This window comes from Lissotriton helveticus, chromosome 9 (assembly GCF_964261635.1).
Source record: "Lissotriton helveticus chromosome 9, aLisHel1.1, whole genome shotgun sequence".
Lineage (NCBI taxonomy): Eukaryota > Metazoa > Chordata > Amphibia > Caudata > Salamandridae > Lissotriton > Lissotriton helveticus.
In genome coordinates, this window is record NC_136070.1 from 1,244,744,829 (window position 1) to 1,244,771,064 (window position 26,236).

The window sequence follows — 26,236 nt, forward strand, 5'->3', positions numbered from 1 at the left end:
TGGGGGTCTCGACTTCCAGTAGTGATTCAGTGGGGCTCCTCAGGAGTCAAACGTTTGGGAACCACTGCTCTAGACCATTAGTATATACAAGAAATAGGATGGGGGCCAGGATATGTTATGTTATGTTATGTTATGTAGTTTTTATATAGCGTACGCTACTCGGTAAGAGTGTCCCGACGCTTTCCACCAGCAGCTCAAAATAACACAACACAGCTAAAAACGGAAGACAACAGAGAAAAATAATAAAAACAGTAGACAATAAAACAGACTAAGAATTAAAAAGCCAGGTCTTCAGGCCCTTCCTAAACTGGAGTAAATTGGCAGTGCTGCGGAGCGGGAGTGGAAGCAGATTCCAAAGCTGGGGAGCTCTGCAACTAAAAGACCGCCCTCCAGCACGAGCCTTCCTCACCCGCGGGACCACAGCTTTAAAGAGGGATTCCGAGCGAAGAGAACGGACTGGATGATAGAAAGTCAGTCTCCGCTGCAGATATCCGGCCCCTGATCCATGCAAAGCTTTATGCATCAGGGTCAGGGTTTTAAACTGGATCCGCTTCCTGATGGGGAGCCAGTGCAACGTCTGAAGCAACCCGGAAGCTCGAGCTCGTCTGCCTAGGCCAAAAATCGCCCGGGCAGCAGAGTTCTGCACCCCCTGAAGGCGCTGGACCAGGTAATCAGGGAGGCCAAGAAAGAGAGCATTGGCATAGTCTAGCCTTGAACCGACAAGAGCCTGCACAGTAATCCTCCTGTGCTCCTCAGACAGCAAGGGCAAAAATTTGCGGAGCATCTTCAGGATTCCGTAGCAGGTGCCGGCCAGGCCAAGAATATGACTACGTAGCGACAGCTGGTTGTCTAACCTGCCGCCCAAATTTTTGGCCACCAAGGAAGACTGTGCCGGAGGGTTCATGTCGGGCGGCCACCAATGCTGCCACTCCGGATCGGCAACGCAACCGAAAAATAAAATCTCAGACTTGCCTGAATTGGCCCTCAGACTGTTCCGCTGGAACCAGTCGAAGACCAATGCAAGACAGTCCCGGATTCTCTCTCCATCAAACTCTTGGTCTTTCCCGCATGTGAAGAGGAGTTGCGTGTCGTCGGCATAAGAGACGATCTGAGCCCCGTAAGCCTCCACCAAGGCCGCCAAAGGGGACATAAAGATGTTAAATAACGTGGGGCTCAACACAGAGCCCTGTGGAACCCCAACTCCCAATGGCGACATCTCGGCGGAACTCTGGGAGACCCAGACCGTCTGGCGGCGGCCTTCAAGAAAAGAAGTAAACCACCTGAGCACCGTCCCCCTAAGGCCGATGTCATAAAGCCTAGCTAAAAGCGCCTTGTGGGGGACAGTGTCGAAAGCCGCCGAAAGGTCTAACATGACCAGCATGGCCCTACCGCCGACATCCAGGGTCTCCCTGATGATCTCAGTCACCTCCAACAGAGCCGATTCCGTACTAAAATTAGGACGGAAATCCGATTGAGATGGATGGAGCAGATTATTAGCTTCCAAAAAGCTCGACAAGACACCGTGGGCATGTTTTTCCGTTATCTTCGCCAGCGCTGGTAGAAGCGAGATTGGCCTGTAGTTCGCCAAAGCCTCGGTGTCAAGACCCGTTTTTTTTAGGAGGGGGATCACCATTGCTCTTTTCCAAGAACTGGGGACCCTACCCTCCCTCAGGGAGGCATTGAGGATGGAGTTGACCAGTGGATTCACCACTGCCGCCATCCCGGCCAAAAATTTGGCAGGGCAGGGGTCCAGTGGCAAGCCGGATTTGAGATTGGCCAGCAGAGTCCGGGAGACATCGCTGGAAACAGCAGGGAAATCGGACAGCACCGCCGCAGATGTATGCGGAAGACTGCGGACTGCCCTCACAGCGCTGCTTCCGTCCGGTCCCTCCACGAAGGTAGCCTGAATATCCTTGATCTTATTTGTGAAGAAACCAGCAAGATCACACGCCCAAGCATCCGGCGCACCCCTTCCGTGGAGGCAATGGGCCTGGTCTTCTCACCTCCTGGTTCAAAGCGCACAGCCGCAGTGGTAGATTCATGTAGCCTGAGTAATAGGGTAATAAAGGGCTCTTCAAAGCCCGTTTCCCACATCATTGTCCATAGCTTTCCCCTATAAGCAGTGTCAAATGCGCTGGACAGGTCCATGAAGGCCAGGTGAATCGAGACCCCCCCTGGCCTTCATGTACTTGCCCATAATCAGGGACAGGTCTAGACACTGTTCATTTGTGTCCATCCCCTTTCTAAAACCATATTGGGTACCGGCTATTAATCCGGAAGCATTAGCCCATGACTCCAAACGTGCTAGAATCGCCGCCCCCCCTATTAAGGAAATTGGCCGGAAACATGTGGGGTCATTCCTATTTCCTTTTTTAAAAATAGGTGCCACAAATGCTTCCTTCCATCAATTTAATGTATAATTCATTATTATTTGGCATCATGAAGGCTTGAGTTAGCTCCAAACAAGTAATAATTGTTAGGTTAACTGAACATAGCATCATGAAATATATTTTGCCCAGGACCTCGAGAATCTATAATGTGGCTCCGAACGGTTGGTGGCCCCAATAGGCGGGTATTGAACCCCTCCACTTTTTTGGACCAGCAGCTAGAGATGCTTGTGACAGGCCAAATGCGGCAGCAAGTAATGAGAAATGCTGCAAAATAGGTCTGTTGTGCTTTGAGACGTTTCTTAAGTTGTGACTTTGTAATCAAAGTGAATGAGGTTGAACCCAATTAAATGAGCCAATATTATTTGTCAGTCATACGTCATTTGATGATCCATAGAATCCATGAAATGTCCTCAACGTATTTGTGAAATGAAGGTATGATTGTGTGATGGACTTTGTTCAGGTGTCTGTGAGCATTTCCCCTGTCCTGCACCTCTGTGTGGTCTGTGTGGTTATCTCTAGAGTTGTGTACGCATGATCAATGCAAATACATCCCCACATGAGGCACACCGGGTAAAGAATAATTCATTAGTTGGTCATCCAAAATGTAGAATTTATTAGGACAACGTTCATCGTGAAAATAAAGTTGATATTATGTTCATATCAGTCCAATATTTTTGGTATACATGTCCAAGATAAGGAACAATCAAAATAGGCAACTCCAATGCATTTCGGGCGGGGCCCTTTCTCAAGGAGTGCTGTAAAGAAGACAGGAAAGGGTAAAGATCGGGATCTGAAAAACGCGATGAGAAAATGAAATAAATTAAGGTGTCGATCAATGGGTGTGTAAGTGCGATTTAAAAAAACTTGGGGGTGTGCGAAGGGTAGTGTCTAATGGTGAGCTAAAGGCGGTATGTGCACTTAAAACTAAGCGGGCGTGAGTGGCGGGCTCTGGAATCAAGGGTGCAGGAAATGACTTACTTCTACTTCGATGTAACGCTGCGCGTTACTGACGAGTTCTGGAACATGCCGAGAACGCTATGGGGAGGTGGCCGGGGAACCGGTGAAGAAAGCTGGAGGTGGGGAAATCGAAAACAGACTGTGGATATAGGGGGTAAGTGTTAACCATGGCGAAGCCATGTTGGAGTGGTGAAACGGGGATGAAATAGGCCGAGTGTTGGTCAAATCATGAAAAAAAGGGTCAAGTTAAAAAAGTGCAAAAGAGGCAGTAAGAGACAATGTAAAGTAGTCAATCAATTATAAGTAGCAACTATATTCAAATCGATCGTTGAGGCCGAAAGGCTTCTGTGTCTGTAGACGGAACATCCATTCCAATTCTCTTTTTAAGAGCAGTTTGTTGTTATCGGTTCCTTCTTTCTTGCTGACGATCTCGAGGATGATGAATTGCAGTTGGGCGATGGTATGGCGAGCTTCAAGAAAATGTGTCGCAATATTAGATTTCTCATTTTTGAGTCTGATGTTGGATTTGTGCTCATTCAAACGTGTCTTGATTTTTCTTTCTGTTTTGCCAACATATAGTTTGCCGCAAGGGCATTTCAAGGCATATATCAGATTGGAGGAGTCGCATGTGGCATTAACTTGAAGTTTGATGGCGTTGCCTTTCATGGGATGACAGATGGTATTACCTTTTATGATACAGTTACAATGGCTACAATTGAGACAGGGCTGAGTGCCTTTGTAGTGTTTGGCAACGATGGTAGGATTAGACAATATTTCTTTAATATTCTTGCTTCTTGTGTGAGCAAACAAGGGGGGAGTTTTGAACATATCTCCAAAATCGGGTTCGATTTGAAGAATTGGCCAATGTTTGAGTATGATCTTTTTGTAAGTTGTACTTGCTGTAGAATATTTGGAAACAAGAACGATACGTTGTTGTTCTTTAATAGGTTTCTTGGTGAGAGCCTCTTGTCTGGTTATTTGTGCCACTCGGGTTTGTGCCTCAGTTAGAATCTGTGCTGGGTACCCTCTGTCGAGGAATCGGTTGTGCATTTCATTCATGCGAGTCTTCATGGTGTGTTCATCTGAAACTATGCGTTTGACACGTAACAGTTGGGAGAACGGCAGGTGTCTTTTTAGCGACTCTTGATGATAACTATTATAATGTAATGTGTTGTTGCGATCGGTAATTTTTCTATGAAGATCAGTTGTGAGGCCATTTTGGGTGATTTTTATGTTGACATCCAGAAATGTAATTTCAGTGTCACTGATCTGCCATGTCAATTTGATCCGTTCGTCCTTAGAATTGAGATGGTGAAGAGATTGTTCTAGAGATTCTTTGGAGTCCGTCCAGACGATGAATAAATCGTCGATGTATCTGACGTACATTTTTATTTTTTCATGGAAGTTGGTGTTGCCATATATGTGTATTTTCTCAAAATTCTCCATATAGATGTTGGCGTATGTGGGGGCAGCGCAATTTCCCATCGCCATTCCGGAAAGCTGGAGGAACCATTCACTGTTGACTTGAAAATAGCTATGATATAAAGTGTATACCATTAGTTCCATAAGGAAAGATTGCATGGAAACGTCAATGTCACTGTTTAATAGAGCTTGCTCAATGGCTTCAATGCCTCCCTGGTGGGGGATGGATGTGTATAGGGAGTTAACATCAGCTGTGCACAGTATGTATTGGTTATTGTCATCGACTTGAATGTTAGCCAATTTAAGCAAGAATTCGGTTGTGTCCTTGATATAGCTGGCAGCTTTGGTAACAATGGGTTGCAGATATCTGTCTATCAGTTTACCTGGAGATTCATGAATTGAACCTTTGGTAGAAACAATGGGCCGAAAAGGTGGATTTTTGAGGTCCTTGTGTATTTTAGGGCTCATGTGAATAGTGGGACTCCTGGGATGCTCCAGCAATAAAAAGTTTTTAGTGCGTTCTTGAATGGTGTCATTTTGAAAAGCTCTCATGACGATGTCTTTGAGGATATTCTGAAACTCCCTAGTCGGGTTGTTGTCGAGTTGCATATACAGAGTGGTGTCTCGTATATGTTCTTGAAGTCGTTGTGTGTACATGGTGGTATCTAGGATAACCAATGCTCCGCCCTTGTCGGCTTTTACGCATCTAATTTCCTCATTGTTGGCCAAGGATTTAAGGGTGTCTCGGTCCTTCGTAGTAAGGTTCTGATGTCTGGAATTTCTATGGAAGTTGATTTTGGACACTTCATTGCGGACCAATTTTTCAAATAGGTCGATTGACTTGTGGCTACTTGGGGCCTGGTATGTGCTAGGCGGTCTGAGGCCCTTGAGTTCATCAGGTTTATTCGCTGTGGTAGGTGGCAAGATGTTTTCAAAAAAGTGACGTAACCTGAGTTTCCTTACGAGTTTGAAGGTGCTCACTTCAAGTTCCAATAGATTGGTATGTGCTGTCGGAATGAAAGATGTGCCTTTCTCGAGTAGGTTCATCTGGTGTGGGGTAATGGTGGTGCTCGAGATATTGATGGCTAAGTGTTCTTTTTTGGTTTGGGATCCTTCGTGGTGACTTTGCTCCGTGTGGTTGGGGCGGTTGATTCTTTTTCTTTTGTTCTGGCCCCTCCTGAGTCTTCGGCGGTTTCCGTGCCACACTCTAAAAAATGAACCGCAGAGGTTTGATTTTGTGTCGTTGTAGACGTGCTTGCTTGTTCATGAGCTGGTCTCGGAGTTGTGTTTTTTCGAGATGGACGGGTTGAACTGTCGCTACCGGAGGATGATGTATCGGTCTGCATATTGCTAGGTCTATTGCGTCGTCGCTGGGCATAGATGTCTGCCCAGGAGTAGACTTCATCCAGCTTGTAGTCAAGCGTGTCTCTGCGAAATTTCCTGATTTTTCGCTCATTTATTTCATTCTGGTGTTTGTCGAGTGTGGTTTTTAAGTCCTCCAATGTGTTAGAAAGTTCCTCTGGTGTCAGCATCTCTTTGAGTTCTTTGTCAATTTCTTTGATTTCCTGTTCAAGTTCTTTTAGAATACCAGAGAGTTCTTCAACGATTAGAAGAATGAGGTCGAGGCTACATTTATTCAGTATTCCATCCCATTTATCTTTAAATGTTTTCGAATTTTTACACAGGGAGGGTTTCAAAGCGATCCTTAAACCGCGAGGGATTCTGAGTGCCTGATGATATTTGAGTAAGGTGCACGCATGGAGCTTCTGATTAATATGTCGCTTAGATAGGTATAATAATTGTCTTATACATTGCTCTTTGTTGCGGGTAGTGGAGGCTGGGGTGATGTCTTCTTCAATCAATGAATAAATACGTTGACGTTCCTCATCGTCATACGCTAAGGTGTGTGCTCGAGCTTCAGTGCTTCGGCTGATTTCTTCAAATTGCATGGTAAAGCGTGCTAACCACCCAAGGCGGAATTCAGTGAATAATCTAAGGGTGACGGGTGGTGCACAGTAAGTGTGAAACAGTTTAAAGTTGGGTTAGAAGATATTTTTGGGTGCACTCGTGGGCAGTGTCTCCGTCCGAAACACGAGTAGAAAATATCTAGAGTTGTGTACGCATGATCAATGCAAATACATCCCCACATGAGGCACACCGGGTAAAGAATAATTCATTAGTTGGTCATCCAAAATGTAGAATTTATTAGGACAACGTTCATCGTGAAAATAAAGTTGATATTATGTTCATATCAGTCCAATATTTTTGGTATACATGTCCAAGATAAGGAACAATCAAAATAGGCAACTCCAATGCATTTCGGGCGGGGCCCTTTCTCAAGGAGTGCTGTAAAGAAGACAGGAAAGGGTAAAGATCGGGATCTGAAAAACGCGATGAGAAAATGAAATAAATTAAGGTGTCGATCAATGGGTGTGTAAGTGCGATTTAAAAAAACTTGGTGGTGTGCGAAGGGTAGTGTCTAATGGTGAGCTAAAGGCGGTATGTGCACTTAAAGCTAAGCGGGCGTGAGTGGCGGGCTCTGGAATCAAGGGTGCAGGAAATGACTTACTTCTACTTCGATGTAATCATACTCAAACATTGGCCAATTCTTCAAATCGAACCCGATTTTGGAGATATGTTCAAAACTCCCCCCTTGTTTGCTCACACAAGAAGCAAGAATATTAAAGAAATATTGTCTAATCCTACCATCGTTGCCAAACACTACAAAGGCACTCAGCCCTGTCTCAATTGTAGCCATTGTAACTGTATCATAAAAGGTAATACCATCTGTCATCCCATGAAAGGCAACGCCATCAAACTTCAAGTTAATGCCACATGCGACTCCTCCAATATGATATATGCCTTGAAATGCCCTTGCGGCAAACTATATGTTGGCAAAACAGAAAGAAAAATCAAGACACGTTTGAATGAGCACAAATCCAACATCAGACTCAAAAATGAGAAATCTAATATTGCGACACATTTTCTTGAAGCTCGCCATACCATCGCCCAACTGCAATTCATCATCCTCGAGATCGTCAGCAAGAAAGAAGGAACCGATAACAACAAACTGCTCTTAAAAAGAGAATTGGAATGGATGTTCCGTCTACAGACACAGAAGCCTTTCGGCCTCAACGATCGATTTGAATATAGTTGCTACTTATAATTGATTGACTACTTTACATTGTCTCTTACTGCCTCTTTTGCACTTTTTTAACTTGACCCTTTTTTTCATGATTTGACCAACACTCGGCCTATTTCATCCCCGTTTCACCACTCCAACATGGCTTCGCCATGGTTAACACTTAGCCCCCTCTATCCACAGTCCGTTTTCGATTTCCCCACCTCCAGCTTTCTTCATCGGTTCCCCGGCCACCTCCCCATAGCGTTCTCGGCATGTTCCAGAACTCGTCAGTAACGCGCAGCGTTACATCGAAGTAGAAGTAAGTCATTTCCTGCACCCTTGATTCCAGAGCCCGCCACTCATGCCCGCTTAGTTTTAAGTGCACATACCGCCTTTAGCTCACCATTAGACACTACCCTTCGCACACCCCCAAGTTTTTTTAAATCGCACTTACACACCCATTGATCGACACCTTAATTTATTTCATTTTCTCATCGCGTTTTTCAGATCCCGATCTTTACCCTTTCCTGTCTTCTTTACAGCACTCCTTGAGAAAGGGCCCCGCCCGAAATGCATTGGAGTTGCCTATTTTGATTGTTCCTTATCTTGGACATGTATACCAAAAATATTGGACTGATATGAACATAATATCAACTTTATTTTCACGATGAACGTTGTCCTAATAAAATCTACATTTTGGATGAACAACTAATGAATTATTCTTTACCCGGTGTGCCTCATGTGGGGATGTATTTGCATTGATCATGCGTACACAACTCTAGATATTTTCTACTCGTGTTTCGGACGGAGACACTGCCCACGAGTGCACCCAAAAATATCTTCTAACCCAACTTTAAACTGTTTCACACTTGCTGTGCACCACCCGTCACCCTTAGATTATTCACTGTGTGGTTATCTAACATTTCTCCACTACCTAGCAAGTATTGCTGGTGGATGATTTTATGTATGCAGACTTTTCATTCATTCATTCATTCATTCATTCACGGGTGTCTTTGTTTCAGAGAGCAGACGCTTCAAGACACTGGAGACCAAAGAAGAGCTGCAGCTTGGACTGAAGGGGGTCCGGCCGGTGGGAACACCAGGTAAGCTTACAGACGAGCCCTACCACCCATAGCTCTCACCGTCACGCGTATTTACCGGCAGCAATAGATGGGCATCGCGCAGATGTGATGCTAAAAGTGAGGTGATACATTTAACATGTTCTACTATGAGGTCCTATCACTTTACTGCACAAGTGATCTGTTCCCATTAGCACCAGTTAGAAGGTGATGCTATCCGTGGACTTTTAAAGGGGGAAAACCATGTGGAAATAACAATTCAGCAAGTTATTCCCCATTTTTAATTACACATGTGGGATTACTATATCTACAAGATGTGGTGGCACAATTACCGACCCATGATGTTCTAAGTAAAAGGCCAAGTTGTATTATTCTTTAATATTTAACTAGCACTTACTACCCCTAGGTGGAATAATGGAGTGCTTGCCAGCACTAGTAGTATAGTATGCTGTGTGTGTTCTAAATTGGTGTTTGTGTGAAGTTGTGAAAGTTTCACAAATCTGTCCAGGATTTTTTTTTACAAACTTTGCAATACTTCCTTACTTTTTAGATATGGTAGAATTTAAGAAAAACAAAGAACATTTTTGCTGAATGTTGTTTTTAGTAAGCAAATTCTGCCACACAAAAGGTTTGCAGAAACGTCTCGCACAAGAATGTTTTTTTGCATTTAAAATATCTGTGTGCAAGGTTGGTGAAGTTGGTAAACTGAAAACTTGATTAACCTAATGAAATGTGGAGTTTCACTCACCTCTAGTTTTGAACTCTGGGGAGCCATTTTTAGGTCTCGCCTAGGCAGCGCATGCGCTGTCTTTGAGACATGCTTTATCTGCTCGGTGGGCTTACAGCCTGCCCATTGCTTTTCATTTGTTTCTTTGTGTGTCCTTTCCAAAAGCTTGCTTCTATGTGGGTAATCTGTGTTTTTGTCCCTCCTTCTTGTGTCTTGCTCCCTCCCATGGAGCAGTGGCCTATTACTTACATCCTTTCACTTTTCAGCAAGAGTAAGCACAACATTTTTAGGTCTCGCCTGTCGATGCGCATGCGCATCGAGCAAGGCGAGAGTATTGGCACTTATCCGCTCTTTATCCACACTGCAAGGAATCGTGGCGATTCCTTGCAGTGCACGAGAAATTTAAGCTCAATGCGCATGCGCATTGAGCTTAAATGCGCGTGCACATGCCCCCAGCCGCCTGCCTTGCCTACTCTCTCTCACAGCCTCCCCCAGCTCCGCCCCCTCACTACTTGATTGCACGGCCGCTAGGCCGTGCCTCCCCTACTCTCCTCCCCCCTCCTCCTCTCCTCCCCTGCCTGCCTGCCGCTAGCCTTGCCTACTCTCTCTCACAGCCTCCCCCAGCTCCGCCCCCTCACTACTTGATTGCACGGCCGCTAGGCCGTGCCTCCCCTACTCTCCTCCCCCCTCCTCCTCCTACTCTCCTCCCCTGCCTGCCTGCCGTGTCGCACCTCTCCCCTCTCCGCCCCCTCCCCTGCCCGCCGTGTTACGGTGAAAGGCTTGTTGTTTAACCCAAGTGTGCATATAATCCAGATATCTTCCAATAGAAATCGGTGCTCCTTTTATGGGAAGGATGTTTTTGCGTCTTGTTTTTGGAAAAGCATGTTATTTAAAAAAGGTAAAAGAACATTGGTGGTAGTTAGATACATCTGAGCCAGCGGGGTCTCTTTTCTTTCTGATTTGAATGGTCGTTTCTCTCATTATCTGCGAACCTAAGACGAGCCGAACATGTATAAATAAACCGGTTCCACAATGGATGTTTTTTTAAAGCAAAGATTGCAACACAGCGCAAGAACCGTTGAGAAAGAAAAGCGCGAGGCAAATTCCCAGCAGGCTGCTCCTGTTCTCTCTCTCCGCCCTCCCCTTTCTGAGAAGCCGTGGAGTTTTTTTAATGCAGCTTGCTCGCTCGCTCGCTCCCTTCCCTCCGCTCCCCTCCCCCGCACGTAGGCTCTTGGAGAAAGGAGGGGAAAAAAAGCTCCCAGCCTGACTCGAAAATCAGCCTCGTTTCCTCAGAAACCGCAGCTGCTGCTAGAGCAGAAAACACGTCAGGCTGGCCCTCCAACGTACACAGATGTGCCTTTGTAACTCCACATAAATGCTGGGAAAGGATTGCGCGTTGGAGCAAAAAAAAAAAAAAAACTCCCATGCAGGAAGAGGCGAATGTTTCGTGCAGGCTATGTTTTTACCCTCGATGGCGCCTTCCTTCGCCCCTCCCCTGACCTTGTGTAACAGTTACTTTTGAGCTTTAAAGTTGTATTTATTGTTGGTGACTGAAAGGATTTAGACTTGAGGAAGAAAAGGCATTCCGATTTGCAGTGAATAACAGTCCGCTTTTAAGTTTTTTACTTTCGTTTTTTTAGGTTTTCAAAGACCGAGGTAAAATGTCAAGCTGTGTTTACATGGGAAGCTTTTTATTTTGCTCTAGGCTAACTTCAAAGTGTCAGCGTTTATAGGAAAGAGGAATGCAGTATACTTGCTCCAAAGAGCCTGCTTGTGCCTTTTAAAAAAAAAAAAAAACCTCACTCACCCTCAACCCCTCACCCTCACTCACCCTCACTCACCCTCACTCACCCTCACTCACCCTCACCCACCCTCAACCCCTCACCCTCAACCCCTCACCCTCACTCTCACTCACCCTCACTCACTCACCCTCACTCACCCTCACTCACTCACCCTCACTCACCCTCACTCACCCTCACTCACCCTCACTCACCCTCACTCACCCTCACTCACCCTCACCCACTCTCACCCTCACTCACACTCACCCTCACTCACCCTCACTCACCCTCACTCACCCTCACTCACCCTCAACCCCTCACCCTCACACAGTGCAATAGGTCTCGGAGCATTTGAGTTAGAGCTTTTAGAAATGTTTATGGCTTTTTTTTTTTTAATTCTTTAGCATTGGCTACAGGAAACAAAAATGCTTAAGATTTACAAAAAAAACCATAAACAATTCTAAAAGCACTAACTCTAATGCTGCGAGACCTATTGCATTTCCAATGCTTGTCTTCCAAGCAATTCTTAGAGCAGTTGCAGACTTGGGGGCCTATTACGATGTCAGTCGGTGTTTCCTCCGACCAACACAGTGGCAGAAAAGAGACCGAACGACCTCTGGTCGGCGGTCCTGAACGCCTCATTATGATGCGACCGCACATGGGGCGGTAGCATTCCCACATTTTCCTCTGGGAGCATGTGTTATGGCCATAAACCAGTCATAGTACATGCTCCCATAGGAAAATGTGAGGTTGTGTTAATCCCTTCACCCTCTGGCAGGCACCTCAAGGTGACTGCCACAAGGTGCTGGGATTAACTGGGGTGACAAATGCAAAGAGAACAATTGATGGACAGAATGTTGAACAATGTAAACTATTTACCCCTGTACAGAGATCTGGAGGCTGCAAAAGAAAGGGGGCCCTGCCAAGGGCCCCCAAACACACTTTTCACCTGGGTTTTCTTGTCGAAATGACCGTCATGGAAACCCTGCCAAAAACAATGCATCGTAATCCAGACTGCGTAAACCGCTGTCCATATGGATTACAAGCCAGTTCTGACTGGCCAACGGGCTCCTTGAGCCTGTCGAACGCTATCCGGAATGACTGGCTGGTTTCAATTCTGACCAGCTGTATCGTAATCAGCCTGTCGGAAGTGAAACCGATGATTTCGGTCGTAAAGCCTCCAGCCAAAGGTCGGAGGCTTTTCGACCAACATCATAATCAGCCCCCAAATGTCAGCTAACACATTAAAATGGAACTCTGACAAAAACGGAGCTGCACGTCACAGGGGAACCTCTTCCCTTCTCTATCTGGACCACGGCTTGGGGACCCCAACCCTCTGGCTTGTGCCCCTACTAGTGAAGTCAGAAATCAAGGCATTATGTTTGATCCACGTTTTACTTTTATACACCAAACTAATAAGCTGTATCTGTTTTGGCATCTTGAGAAAGGTGAGAAACATTCTTTAATTTCTCCATATTAATGCAAAAGCCTTGGAATTCAAAGGCCTATCTAATGTAGGTTACACTTTAGAAATGTCATTGCATGTGTCTATGTATGTGGTACTTGTATGGTGCTAACCTATCAAATAAGACAGCAGAGCACTGTACAGGATCAAAGGCGAGCATAAAGTCAAAAGGTAATAGGAGGGGTAGCTGGTTATCAAATTATTACTTCATTTTGATTTAGTGTTCTTTAAAGTGGTGTGCTTCAGCTCAGTCCTAAAATGGAGCAATGGTGGGGTGGTACTGAAGGATATAGGGATCCTGGCTGCATAGAGGCAAAAGGCCCGTTGCTTGTTTTTTAGGTCTCGCCTAGGCAGCGCGCATACGCCGCTCTAGGAGAGGGCCTTTAGGAATTGGTCTGCACTTTTCAAGCACTCGTGCTTGTGACGGCATCCACCTTGTGGGAGCGAGCAGCGGCGCGGCTACGTTAATTATAAACAGATGGCCCCTGCGCGCCGCTGCTCGCTCCTGCAAGGTGGATGCCGCCACAAGCACGAGTGCTTGAAAAGTGCAAATGTGAAACGACATGCTACATTCAGATATTTCTTTAAATGCAGAGTGCTTGAAAAGTCCAGATGTGAAACGGCCTGCTTATAACTTTCAGAATTTTTTTTAAATGCCAGTGCCCTGACGATGAAGGCGCTTTTCAGTGGCATTATTTTGGGTAATCAAAACGCCTATTGTGTATAGTTTTCAGAAATGGCAGGCATGCGCCATGAAGCGCTATGTTAAAAATGTTATTGGTATTTCTTAGGGCTATAACTCTATGTAACGTTTGGCAGCATGAAATTTCGGTGGTTGTTATTAAATATTAAATGATGCGTGTGTCAGTGGGTGAGAAAAAATGTGCTGCTCAGCGAGTTAGATACAGCGTTATAGTTCCATATGTCATGTATACTTTAAAAGAAGCACTGATATTAACTTTACCAGTCTGTGTCTAGCATCTGGGCAATCATGGTGTGCTTAAGCCTTTGCTGCTCTCTGCTGGACATATTAGGAACTTCAACCATCATTGTCATCTCTTACCTGTAGAGGCGAAAAAGGGGTGTGTGTAGTAGCAAAGGATGAATGTGTGTGAATCATACAAAAGAAAAATGGAAAAGAAATGGATTCTCAAGAGCGCTAAGCAAAATGTGGCCACAGATGGCACCTTAGGATACAAATAACAAGCATTGGCATAGCCAATAGGTCTCGCCTTTGGGACCTTATAAGTGTTTAGCCATGCACCAGTTGATGTTGTTGCACCAAGGATATTGTGCTGCATAACTCAATACTTATAAGGTCCAAAGGCGAGACCTATTGGCTATGCCAATGCTTGTTGGGTTTGTTTCCACCCGTGTTTTGGTAAGGTTACCTTTTGTTTCTTTGTAGTGTTAATGCTCCTAGAGCAAATTTTGTAAACATCTCTGTAAATCTTGTCCTGATCTCGTCACATTTGCTGTTTTCCGAGGTGGGCCTGTTTTGTCCACACACCCTCTTCCTCATCGCTGGTTACCCCCACCATCATTTGCCGCTATTTCTGTCTCCTCCCGCCTGAGTCCTGCTTTAGCTTTCCAGCCCCTCGTTACTACTGCTTCCAATGGAGAGCTACACGCACACGTGAGACCACCAGTCGTCTCACAGAGGCACAATGCATTAACAATAATTATCGCAACCATATATGCAAACCCAAAACTTTACACCTATTTATTTTATAAAGAGAACCGTTAGTGCACAGGCTTGTGGCTAAACTGCGTGCTTCAAAAGTTAACATTCAAGTGAAAGGAAAGCAGCTGCACGAGCAGTCTACTTCATCTTCTTCGTGCTGCGTCACATGACTTAAGAACGCTGATGGATTGCGCAGAGATGATGCTGCAAGAGGCGATTGATTTACAGAAATTGATTCACACTTTTACATCAAACTACATCAGCAATACTCCACAAACCAACTACCACTTCTATCATAGGTTCTGATGGCTCTGCCTTGACATACAGAGCTCTGCTGCATTTCCATTAGGTTTATATATAAATACCTTATAAATGCTATGTTTGTACTGAATGAAGGCTAAAATAAGACCCGCTCTCCTACTGAAAGAGCCAAGCACCTGTGTGTTGTGCTAAAATGGCTTAATAAAAGCATCCACTATAGCTCGCTGAACACATGCTAAAGGGAGCTCATGTATTCTGCAGTAATAGGTGTCATTAACCCCGGGCTACAACTCTGCTCCGCCAGCAGAGTGTACGGAAATCTGCCTACTCCGCGTGTGCAGTTTTTTGCAAGATGATTAACCCAAGTAGGAGATGACGAGGAAGAGGTGGAGGGCAGCCCGGGGACTCCAGAAGTACAGGTAAGTGTTTATTTTTGGGGTTTTAATATAGTATTATTATTTTTTTAATAGGTGGGGTGGAGGCGGGTGGCAGAGCAGAGCGTAGTGGAGCGGGGTTTGTTCCCAACTCTGCGTAGTCCCGCTCCGCCCAGGGTTAGTTTTCAATGCCATTGAGCATTAATGCTTCAGCTGGCTAACATCAACCAAAAAAATTTGCAAAGCCAATAGGTCTACTGAGGCAGACAAAACATTCACTATACATCACTTAATCAGCACAAAATTAAAAACTATTTTAATAACACAAACAATGCACACTACTACAGCAGAATAGAGAATACAAAAATAGAACGTCTCGCAAAGGCGAAACCAGTGAGGTTTTGGTGGCTAGCGGAGTGAAGTGCTTTCAACAGCAGTCTTGGCGAGGCATGACTACTAGAGGTATGGCACATCAGCCTTATCTGCCAGAAGGTTTATGGAGCTTCAGCCTGAGATGGTGGAGTTCCTCAAAAAACTTGCAAATTCACTAACCCACTGGCTGAGGGCCAGTTCAGCAAACACCAGTGCGAACAATAACAGGCCTCAGTACTACAGTGTAATTCACACTGTGACTCAAAAAAGAGCTCTCCGAACTCCAAAGAGTACACAACTTTGTGGCTCAGCTCATCTTCTGTGACACGAGGACCACATCAAACCAACTCTGGAAATCCTGAACTGTCTACCCACAAGGAGGGAATGCAGCTGATGACACAATGCCTCGCTTACAGGATTTTAACAGCAATGCCCCAAGACATATTTTCAGCATTTTTCATAGTTTTTAACTTTTTACACGTCCGAAGCTAGACATTTAATACAAAGTCGCCACCCATTCAAACAGATGCAGAAGGCGCGGAGTTGGGCTTCTTGTACAGTTCTCTTCATTCTGGAACACCTTTTCTGAATATCTCACACCGGAAGTAGGCTTCCTCAAGCTCTGTAAGAGATTAAAGGTCCACCTCCTGGGACTGGTCTATCACAGTGTGGTGTACCTACCATAAGGTGTGAGTCATCTTCCTGACACACATGCCCACCAATAGCTCCCCTCTAAATTACGTTGATGCCCAGTAAGATGCCTAAGACTACCTAACATCTCCTGTTGACATGTCCTGTTTACTACAATAAACTCCTCTCTTGACCAAGACGTTAGACCTGATATAAAGTTTTTTTTTCAGAACAAGATTTTATTGTTTTTGGAGTAAGATTGCATGACAACCACAGTACTCCGAACACCGGAGGAACTGTGAGCAGAAGATCAAAATGTATAGAATAGCAATCAATACATCAGTCGAATTGAACAGTATGATTAGAAAACACCCACCCGTCCTGCCCCATAAGAACTACCCCCTGCCGGATCCCACCCTAGCCCTGTTCACGATGTCCACACAGTTCCAAGCAAAACAGACATTTTGGAAGTAGTGATGCACTCTACCCCTCACCCGGTTCTCAAAACAATAGACCTGATATAAAGTTTGGCGGGTGGGTGACTCTGCAGGCGACCGAGTCCTTGGGGGCCGGCCGTCCTAAAAAAGCGAAAGGATGCAATCGAAAACCCTCATTTTCAATGGGAAGCCAGCGTTTAACGTAAACCCACTGAAAATGAGGGGCGGGGCTTGAGTCCCCTTCTCGAAACTGACTTGTTGACTATAGCTCTCGCAGGCGAGGAGCGCATGCACGCTCCAACGCCAGGCAAGACCTAAAAAGGGGGCGAAGTATTTTAGGTGCAGTGTGACTACTGAAGAGACACATACCCAATCACTGATTCAGGCAATTCTTGCTGAGCACAAATTGTGGCATTGAAAGGATCATCTGTGTATAACACAATCATTTGCTGTGAGTTGTTTGTGAGTGTACAGATAAAATAGTGCTATGCATAGAGAGACTCAAGCCATTAAGGAAATAAGGTAACATTTTACCCATTCGATACGCTCATTGAGCCCATTACTAATAAAGTCCATGGTATCCATCCATTTACATTCTCTGAGAATCAAAGTGGCTGAAAAGTGTCCATCCGCTGGGATTGAGTTTACCATCTCGGTGACCCACCATCTCGCATCATCCAAGGTGCGAATCAGAGCTTTGTAGTGTCCGGCTAGTGGCACTGCGGGTATTTCTCGCCTGATTCTGCTGCACATGTATAGCATGCAAGTCTTTTTGCTTTGTACAATATATTGTAAGTTACATGGGCGAAGGAGCACATTCAGAGCATTGAAGTTAGTAAACACTTTTGCAACAGATTTCTTGCCTTCTGGCCACACGGCCTACAATTTACACATTTAATGTGACCCACTACTGTGGATAGCTTCCAGTGCGAGCCAATAGTGGACTGTGTTTTTCCGCATAGCTGTAACCACACAACACAATTTATATTTTTACCTCTTTAAAAGAAAAATAAAGGTTGCCTAGATCACTGACATCATCTCTCATCAGACTGTCCCTACTGGAGCAGGATCAAGGCTGATTTGCATATGGCTGGGTGTAACCTAAGGTGGCCTGGTGAGCAAAGAAATGGTGGGCTGGGATGCGGTCCGGGTACATACCAGTGGCTGTAATTAATTCAAGCATTCCACCCTTCACTTTTTTGTATTCCCCAACAGGAACGTGTGCTCATTAGCTGCAAATCTTGTCACTCAGTGATTGTTCAAAAGAATGATGCATGTAGGGGATTATTGGGACATCCAGGTCCGAAGCCAATTTCTAAGGGGACAGCCAAATAATACCTGCTTCATACAAGGTCTCAAAATCGAACTGGCCTGAACTCCTCACATAAGATATAAGCTATTGTAGGATATTAGACTTGTTTCCGCCTCCCTCTGCCTCGCCCCCCCCCCGCATCTGCCACAGCAACAGTGGAAGACGCTTCTTCTCCTTCCTCGCAGAGAAATCCTGGAACAACCTCCCTCTTCACCTCCAGAACGTGCCCTTCCTGCTAAAATTCAGGATAGACCTGGCTATTCAACTGAGTCCCCTACAGCAGCCGTCACAGGGTATAGATACCATGACGGGTGATTAGCCATGCTATACAAATCCTGATTGATTGATTGAATGATTGATAAGGTCCTCCGATGCTGACTGCACTCCATCGCCCATCTACGACTCGATATCCAGACCTTTGCTCAGTTACAGCTTACAGCCCTCTGGGGGCATATTCTCAAGGAGGTATCGCCGAGTTAACGGCACTTTATCGCAGCCAAAGTCGCGATAAATTTATCGCCCCATTCACAGGCTGGTGCTAACAACCCATAGCACCAGTTTACCTGCGATAGCAGCCGCAAAAAACATCGCTACAGATGACTCCCACAACTATCGCTAATGAGATGCAGAGTAGGCGTTCCTGTGCCGAAAGCCGCGACAATACCACTTCACAACATTGTCAACGACCAGCAAGGTAGGCGATACGACCACAAAACATGCGATAATGTGCGTTAGTAGCAGGAAAGTAACACCTGCTCTGACCTTGTGCAAAGTCGGACCACATCCTGCACCACAAAAGGGAGTCAAGCCCAGAGCCACACCTGAAGGGCAGCAGATGCCAGGGGGCCAACTATCATGCAGCTGGGAGCCCCAACAGGACCACAACACCCACCGCCACCACCCCAGGACCCCCCCCCCTCTCCGGGCACCCCAACCCCCGGGCAAAGACATGCCACATCAACTACACGGAATCATGTATCAAATAATCCACCTGATGTCACACAATCACATTTGGTGACATGCATGTGTCGTCACAAAAATGAGCATCACACATTCACCTTTAAATTAACAAATGTAAATGTATTGAAATAAACACAGAACAGAAATGAAGACACATGGCGGTTCCCCCCGGGACAATCCGTAGGTCACAGCCGCAAGACAAAAATAATGATGAGACGGTGTGTTTTGCGCACATCAAAGGACCGAGAGAGAGAGAGAAGGAGAGAGATACAGAGAGAGAGAAAGAGAGGGTTAGAGAGAGATAGACAGAGAGGGGGGGAGAGACACAGATAACATAAGAGATGAACAGGGAGAGAGAGTGCCGACACTGCGCACCCAGACCACACTGCTCCAACCACGTGCCGGTATGTAGTGCAGTTCACCAGGTTCCACATTTGAAACAGAACCGTCATCTGAAACAGAGTCCAGATACTTGAATGGCAAAGTACATATAATTGGACACAACATCATTGCCTGTCCGCCCCTGCGCATCCAGGCACATGCACCCCAGCCCCTCCCGCCGCCCAGCTGTGCATGCCCACCCCAGCGCACCCAGGCAGATGCACCCCAGCCCCTCCCGCCGCCCAGCGGTGCATGCCCACCCCATGACCGAGAATGCCGACGCCTTTTGAATAACAATACCAACTATGTGGTGTTGAGGGAAGATCCTTCTGCCAGTCTGAAAACTGAGATAATCGATCTTGTAATGGCAGCAGAAAATGAGGGGCAGATTACTAAACAGGAAGCAGACTTTTTGACCATCTCCGAGGGTAAAATTCCTTATTTTTACACCCTCCCTAAAACGCACAAAGGCCTCCTTCCGCCACCTGGGAGGCCAATCGTTTCAGGTTTGGGTTCATTACTGAACCCTTATCAAAGTACTGCGATTTTTTCCTAAGACCTCTCATAGAATCAACTAGCACATACATAAGAGACACTAAGAGCCTGCTTGCTATGTTGGAGACTATTGAATTGCCTGAGGAATCATGTCTTCTGGCAACGTTAGACATTGAGAGCCTTTACACATGTATACCCCAAGACGCAACAATTGATGTGATTGCAGAAACCCTCGAAAATACCAACTGGGAACACAATACGTCACGATCCTTTGTGGTAAACTGTGCAACCCTGGCTTTAAAACGCAACTTCTTTCAATATGAGAACCAGATCTACTCACAGGCCACGGGAACTTCAATGGGCAGTACTTTTTCCCCTACTGTGGCGGGGTTGTATGTGTACAATTTTGAATCCAACAACATCCTACCCACCACCAACCCGTACTTTCCAAACATCATCCTATGGCAAAGATATATAGATGATGTGTTATTAATCTGGAAGGGTAATGAGGAGTCTTTGCGCTCTTTCTTTGTCTGGGTGAACAATCAAGATCCCCATCTGAAGTTCACCTATGAATTTGATAAAACCAAGGTAGTGTTCCTGGATGTGACCATCACACGAGTAGGCAACCATCTCAAATCGAAAACCTACCACAAACCTACAACGAAAAACAACCTCTTGCACTACACAAGTTTTCACCCTCAACCACTTAGAGAAAACTTACCATTTGGGCAATACCTCCGGATCAGGAGGAATTGCAGTGAGGTGACTGACTATAAAGAGCAGTCTAAAGACCTTACTAACAAATTGTGCAAGAGAGGTTACCCTAAACATCTGTTAACTAAAAGCTGTAAAAGGGCTCGCAATCAAAACCGCGAATCCCTTTTAGAAGATCGCCCCAAGGACACAGGAAGTCAGGTTCCTCTAACATGTGTTACGACCTACAATTCAGCATCTAACATAGTGAGTCGTAGCATTAAAAAACACTGGAGCATACTAACATCTTATAACTGTGCCTGGGAAAGACCTTTGTTCTCATATAAAAGAGCTAGAAGTCTCAAGGACGCATTGGTCTACACTCGTCCTCGGAAACCACAGGTAACCACAAGAAACGTATTGAATGCCTGGGGCCTGCCACCCATAGTTGGCCACTATCCTTGCGGAGGATGTAGTTTGTGCCCTTTTACCTCGAGCTCTAAAACACTCAGTTTGGAACCAGGGAAAGCATGGGAACAGAGGAAACACACGAATTGCAACACGTGCAATGTCATTTATTTGATAACTTGTCCCTGTGGCTTGAGGTATATAGGGATGACAAAGAGGATGGTCAAACTCCGAATTTGCGAGCATCGGAGCAGTATAAGATGTGGTAAGAACAACACCAAAATGAGTGTGCATTTCTTGGAACACAGACATTCCCCTAATGAGATCCACTGGACAGTAATTGAGCATCTGGAGCAAGGCACGGAAACCAGCCTCTTTGAAAAGGAACAGAGGTGGGTGCAGCGCCTGTCTACCCATGTTGTGGGTCTAAACGACGATATCCCGTGGGGTACTGTTCTAAGACGGTGATACACCTCTTCTGGTATTCACTGTGTAAGTACCGTCACTATGGTAAGAACGTTTATGCTCCAATTGATTTCTGGGCGCTATCCTTGACCATTAAGGAATCTGTCAAAAGTCGTGAGAGGAAATACAATGATTGACAACACACGAAAAGCAATATTGCATGCATTTTTTCTGAATTACCTCTGAATATTATTGTGGAAGGGGTTATGATCATTTTGAATACATCTTTTAGCTGCAAAATGACTGCCAAAACCATCTTTGGATGTGCACTGTTGTTGTTGCTGATCAATAAAGTTTTTCCTGTTCACGATCAGTGAAGGTTAGCGGTCTAGTGATTTTGAGCCAAAACGATAGAGAACACATCACACAGATGCTTCCATAGCGCTCCTGACACGTGACCGGCAGTGCGCTTCTTTAAATCCCTTGAAGTAGCATTAAACAATATGCCTGAGCGCTACTCAAATACTGGAGAACAATAAAGTTTTGTTAGTACTCTGATGCATTGGGGAGCTGTCCCTTGTTATTACACGGGATAAGGATACTCAGCCCCAGTCACGTGACACGGACGCTGCTCGCTTGTCACGTGACAGGAAGGCTTTGCACTTCATAACGCCGCGGCGTTTCAATGGCGGGTAAGATCCGGCTGCAGTGATTTATGGAATAGGTCTCCGACGGCGAGTCGGTGTGCACAAAGTAAGTCTGTGAACTTAGCTTGACTCGTTTGCAGTGAGGCTTTGGTAACAAGAGTTTTCGCGATCGGCTTTTACATTCACGCCAGTTGTTTTGCTTTAACTTTTCAGATGGAGCGCATCGTGAAGATAGTGCCCCACTGACAGCCCATGTGGCACATGTGATTTTCATGTGATGTAAGTGTTTTTGGGTCTGACTATACGGCGCATCTTAGTCTTAATTACATCTGGCCTGAGATTGTATGTCAACCGACCTTCATTCGAGGGTCGTTTGATAATTTACGAGGGGTGACGCATTGAATTTTAAAACTCCAATTGGAGACACGCGCCATAGTAGGCACTCGGGCAAATTGTTTTCTGAGTTCTGTCTTGTGCGCACGTTAGGGACCGAGGCCGGCCCAATGAAGAAAGATAACCCCCCCCCTTTGATATCTCACAGGGGTGTACAAAAGTTTCTAGTGGGTGTAAGAATTAATGATACTAAATAGCATATCGTTATACATAAATGTCATAAGGATTCGGCAATACCTGACAATGTGAGTGAATGACATGTGTATAAAACTTATGTTTGTCCTGTCTAATTTATTTGTTTACAGATTCTGGCTCCTGGTGATTTCTGGGAGTAAACATTACGGGTAAAACCGTGAGTTAAAAGGAATACGTTTTTTACCTTTTTTACATTTGTGTCCTCACGAAGTGGACGCGCCTTAGCGTGCGCGGACCCCCCGGGGGATCTCATCCACTGGTCCTGATGAAAGCTGAGCATAATATTGCATAGAACAGCAGAAACATGTTGACCTTTTTGACCTGGACACTGTGGTTCTAATATAAACTACTACGTTGTCCGCACTTGTTTTTAACGTGAACAGCTGGCCCATTAATAAACCTTTTTTTAGGCGCAGCTGGGATCTTTTAATCCTGCACTCACATCACTGAGAACACACACAAAAAAACTTTTTTTTAAAACCAGCTCCGCTGCAATTGCAGGCGTCGCAGCACACAGGGGGGACATTCGGTCTCCCCTGTGGGACCCCCATGATGAAGCACGTCACCACTAGGGTGAGTGAGGGTTCTTTTAAGAAATAAGGTTTCTTTTTTAGTTCCTTTTCCTTATGATATATTTTTTCTTCCTCATTTTGAACATTGTGTAGATCGCTAGGTAGGGATAAATTGCCACGTATGGTTTCACAGGTATAGTCACTCATTTGTTGTTGTATTATTATTAATAGGGGTAGAAGAGTGACTTCGTGACCCTAACTCTCCCGTTGATTAAATATATGTAGTGCAGTTCACCAGATTCCACATCTGAAACAGAACCGTCATCTGAAACAGAGTCCAGATACTTGAATAGCAAAGTACATATAATTGGACACGACATCATCGCCTGTCCGCCCCTGCGCACCCAGGCAGATGCACCCCAGCCTCTCCTGCCACCCAGCGGTGCATGCCTACCCCAGCGCATCCAGGCAGATGCACCCCAGCCCCTTCCGCCGCCCAGCGGTGCATGCCCACACCAGCGCACCCAGGCAGGTGCACCCCAGCCCCTCCCGCCGCCCAGCGGTGCATACCTACCCCAGCGCACCCAGGCAGATGCACCCCAGCCCCTCCCGCCGCCCAGCGGTGCATGCCCACCCCAGCGCATCCAGGCAGATGCTCCCCAGCCCCTCCCGCCCCCCAGCGGTGCATGCCCACCCCAGGGCATCCAGGCAGATGCACCCCAGCCCCTCCCGTCGCCCAGCTGTGCATGCCCACCCCAGCGCACCCAGGCAGATGCTCCCCAGCCCCTCCTGCCGCCCAGCGGTGCATGCCCACGCCAGCGCATACAGGCAGATGCTCCCCAGCCCCTCCCGCCGCCCAGCGGTGAATGCCCACCCCAGCGCACCCAGGCAGATGCTCCCCAGCCCCTCCCGCTGCCCAGTGGTGCATACCCACCCCAGCGCACCCAGGCAGATGCACCCCAGCCTCTCCTGCCACCCAGCGGTGCATGCCCACCCCAGCGCACCCAGGCAGATGCACCCCAGCCCCTCCCGCCGCCCAGCGGTGCATGCCCACCCCAGCGCACCCAGGCAGATGCACCCCAGCCCCTCCCGCCGCCCAGCGGTGCATGCCTGCCCCTGCACCCCCTTGCCTCACTGCTCACCTTCCGCCACCAGAGTGTAGCAATGAGGGCCCACCACGTGCCGCTGCAAGCCACATGCCCGGGGCCAGAGGACATGGCACTCTCCACATCATGCAGCCCCACTCCGCAGGCCACCAGATCTCACTTTTTGTTTTTTTAAAGTTTTATATAGCGCAAACTACACGTGACATCGGGTATCAGAGTGCTTTACATGAGCACTGGGGCTCCAGCGATGTCAGCCATGGTCCGTTGGAGAGCATGGATCAGACTGTGGGTGTCTGTTAGGGACTTTGAGTGGTCCCTGATGGGACACCCACCTATGGCGTCTACTGTGTCTGCCATGCGACCCAAGCCCACCCGCACCTGTTCAGCCAGCTGCTCCTGGCACCTCAACAAACGGCGTTGGAAGGCCATGTGTTGTTCGTGGGGGTCCTGGGAGGCAGCCGTGGTGGTGGGTGCTGCCTGCTGTGTGGTCTGTGCAGGGGGTGGGGTCTCCTTGTTGCTGCTCGGTTGCCCGGCTCCTGGAGGTGGGCTGCGGAGGCTGTCAATGAACTCTTGGAGGGCGTCAGAGTCGAAGCTGTGGTGGTCCTCTTCGTCATCAGAGAAGAGAGGGTCGGGCTGCTCTGCAGGAGGTGTTAATTCTCCCTCTGCAATGTGAAGGGGAGATGCAGTTTGACAACGTGGTGCGATGGTTATCACACGTTCTTGAGAATATGCCCGTGGACCTTCTAAAAGGGGGCATACAGCGCTTTATAAGATTTCAACAGAAGTGTGACCCACAGGCGCTAAGCCCACTGAGCTATCTTACCAGCAGACAATGAGATGGATCAGTAACACATAAGGACTGTGGTCAGGGTGTCAGCATCATAGCTCAGTTCATTGATGCCCCCTGGCCATGTGTGGTAAAGGCCAGGGTGGGCAGAGGCTGTGAATGTGGTGGGGGTGCCAGGCAGTGAAGTGAGCTGGGAGGAATCTCCCGGATTGGTACCCAGGACTGCTCATCTGTCCGTCAGACACCTTGAAGGCTCCCTGGGAGGACGATGGGCGGAGGGAACTGCAGATCAAAGGCGCTCTGGAGAGTAGAATTTTTAAGATGAAGTAAGGATTAGAATGAGAAGGAACATCAAAGGAAGGCAAAGAAAACAAAATTCCACCCTGGCTCCAATTACAGGTTTAGTCTGTCTCGGTGTTCCAGTGGGCAGGTGCAGTCAGGCGCTGTCCCTGCAGACCCGTCTCTTGATGGGACAGAGCTGACAGTCTAGGTGAGACAGATGTGCACTCAGCAGTGGTAGAACTAGCGCTTCGAAGCAGGGCAGGTGCAGTCAGGCGCTGTCCCTGCAGACCCGTCCCTTGATGGGACAGAGCTGACAGTCTAGGTGAGACAGATGTGCACTCAGCAGTGGTAGAACTAGCGCTTCGAAGCAGGGCAGGTGCAGTCAGGCGCTGTCCCTGCAGACCCGTCTCTTGATGGGACAGAGCTGGCAGTCTAGGTGAGACAGATGTGCACTCAGCAGTGGTAGAACTAGCGCTTCGAAGCAGGGCAGGTGCAGTCAGGCGCTGTCCCTGCAGACCCGTTTCTTTATGGGACAGAGCTGAGAGTCTAGGTGAGACAGATGTGCATATATTACCACAGTGCTGGTAGAACTAGCGCTTCGAAGCAGAGCAGGTGCAGTCAGGCGCTGCCCCTGCAGACCCGTCTCTTGATGGGACAGAGCTGAGAGTCTAGGTGAGACAGATGTGCATATATTACCACAGTGCTGGTAGAACTAGCGCTTCGAAGCAGGGCAGGTGCAGTCAGGCGCTGCCCCTGCAGACCCGTCTCTTGATGGGACAGAGCTGAGAGTCAAGGTGAGACAGATGTGCCTATAGTACCTCAGCAGTGGTAGAACTAGCGCTTCGAAGCAGGGCAGGTGCAGCCAGGCGCTGTCCCTGCAGCCCGGTCTCTTATTGGGAAATCTACCTTGCGACTTTTGAGGAGGGACCCACATCGCCGCTCGCTGTGCTCCTGGGG

General features: G+C 47.0%; 1 protein-coding gene across 1 annotated transcript in view; it reads left to right on the forward strand.

Annotated features, from left to right (window-relative positions):
- The window catches only part of LOC144783463 (fibrinogen-like protein 1), a 107,875-nt gene that overhangs the window by 61,869 nt on the left and 19,770 nt on the right, over positions 1-26,236 (forward strand). Inside the window, exon 2 of the mRNA XM_078662434.1 lies at positions 8,916-8,996. Within this exon, the coding sequence (XP_078518560.1) occupies positions 8,916-8,996 (81 nt within the window). The remainder of the gene's footprint in view (positions 1-8,915; positions 8,997-26,236) is intronic.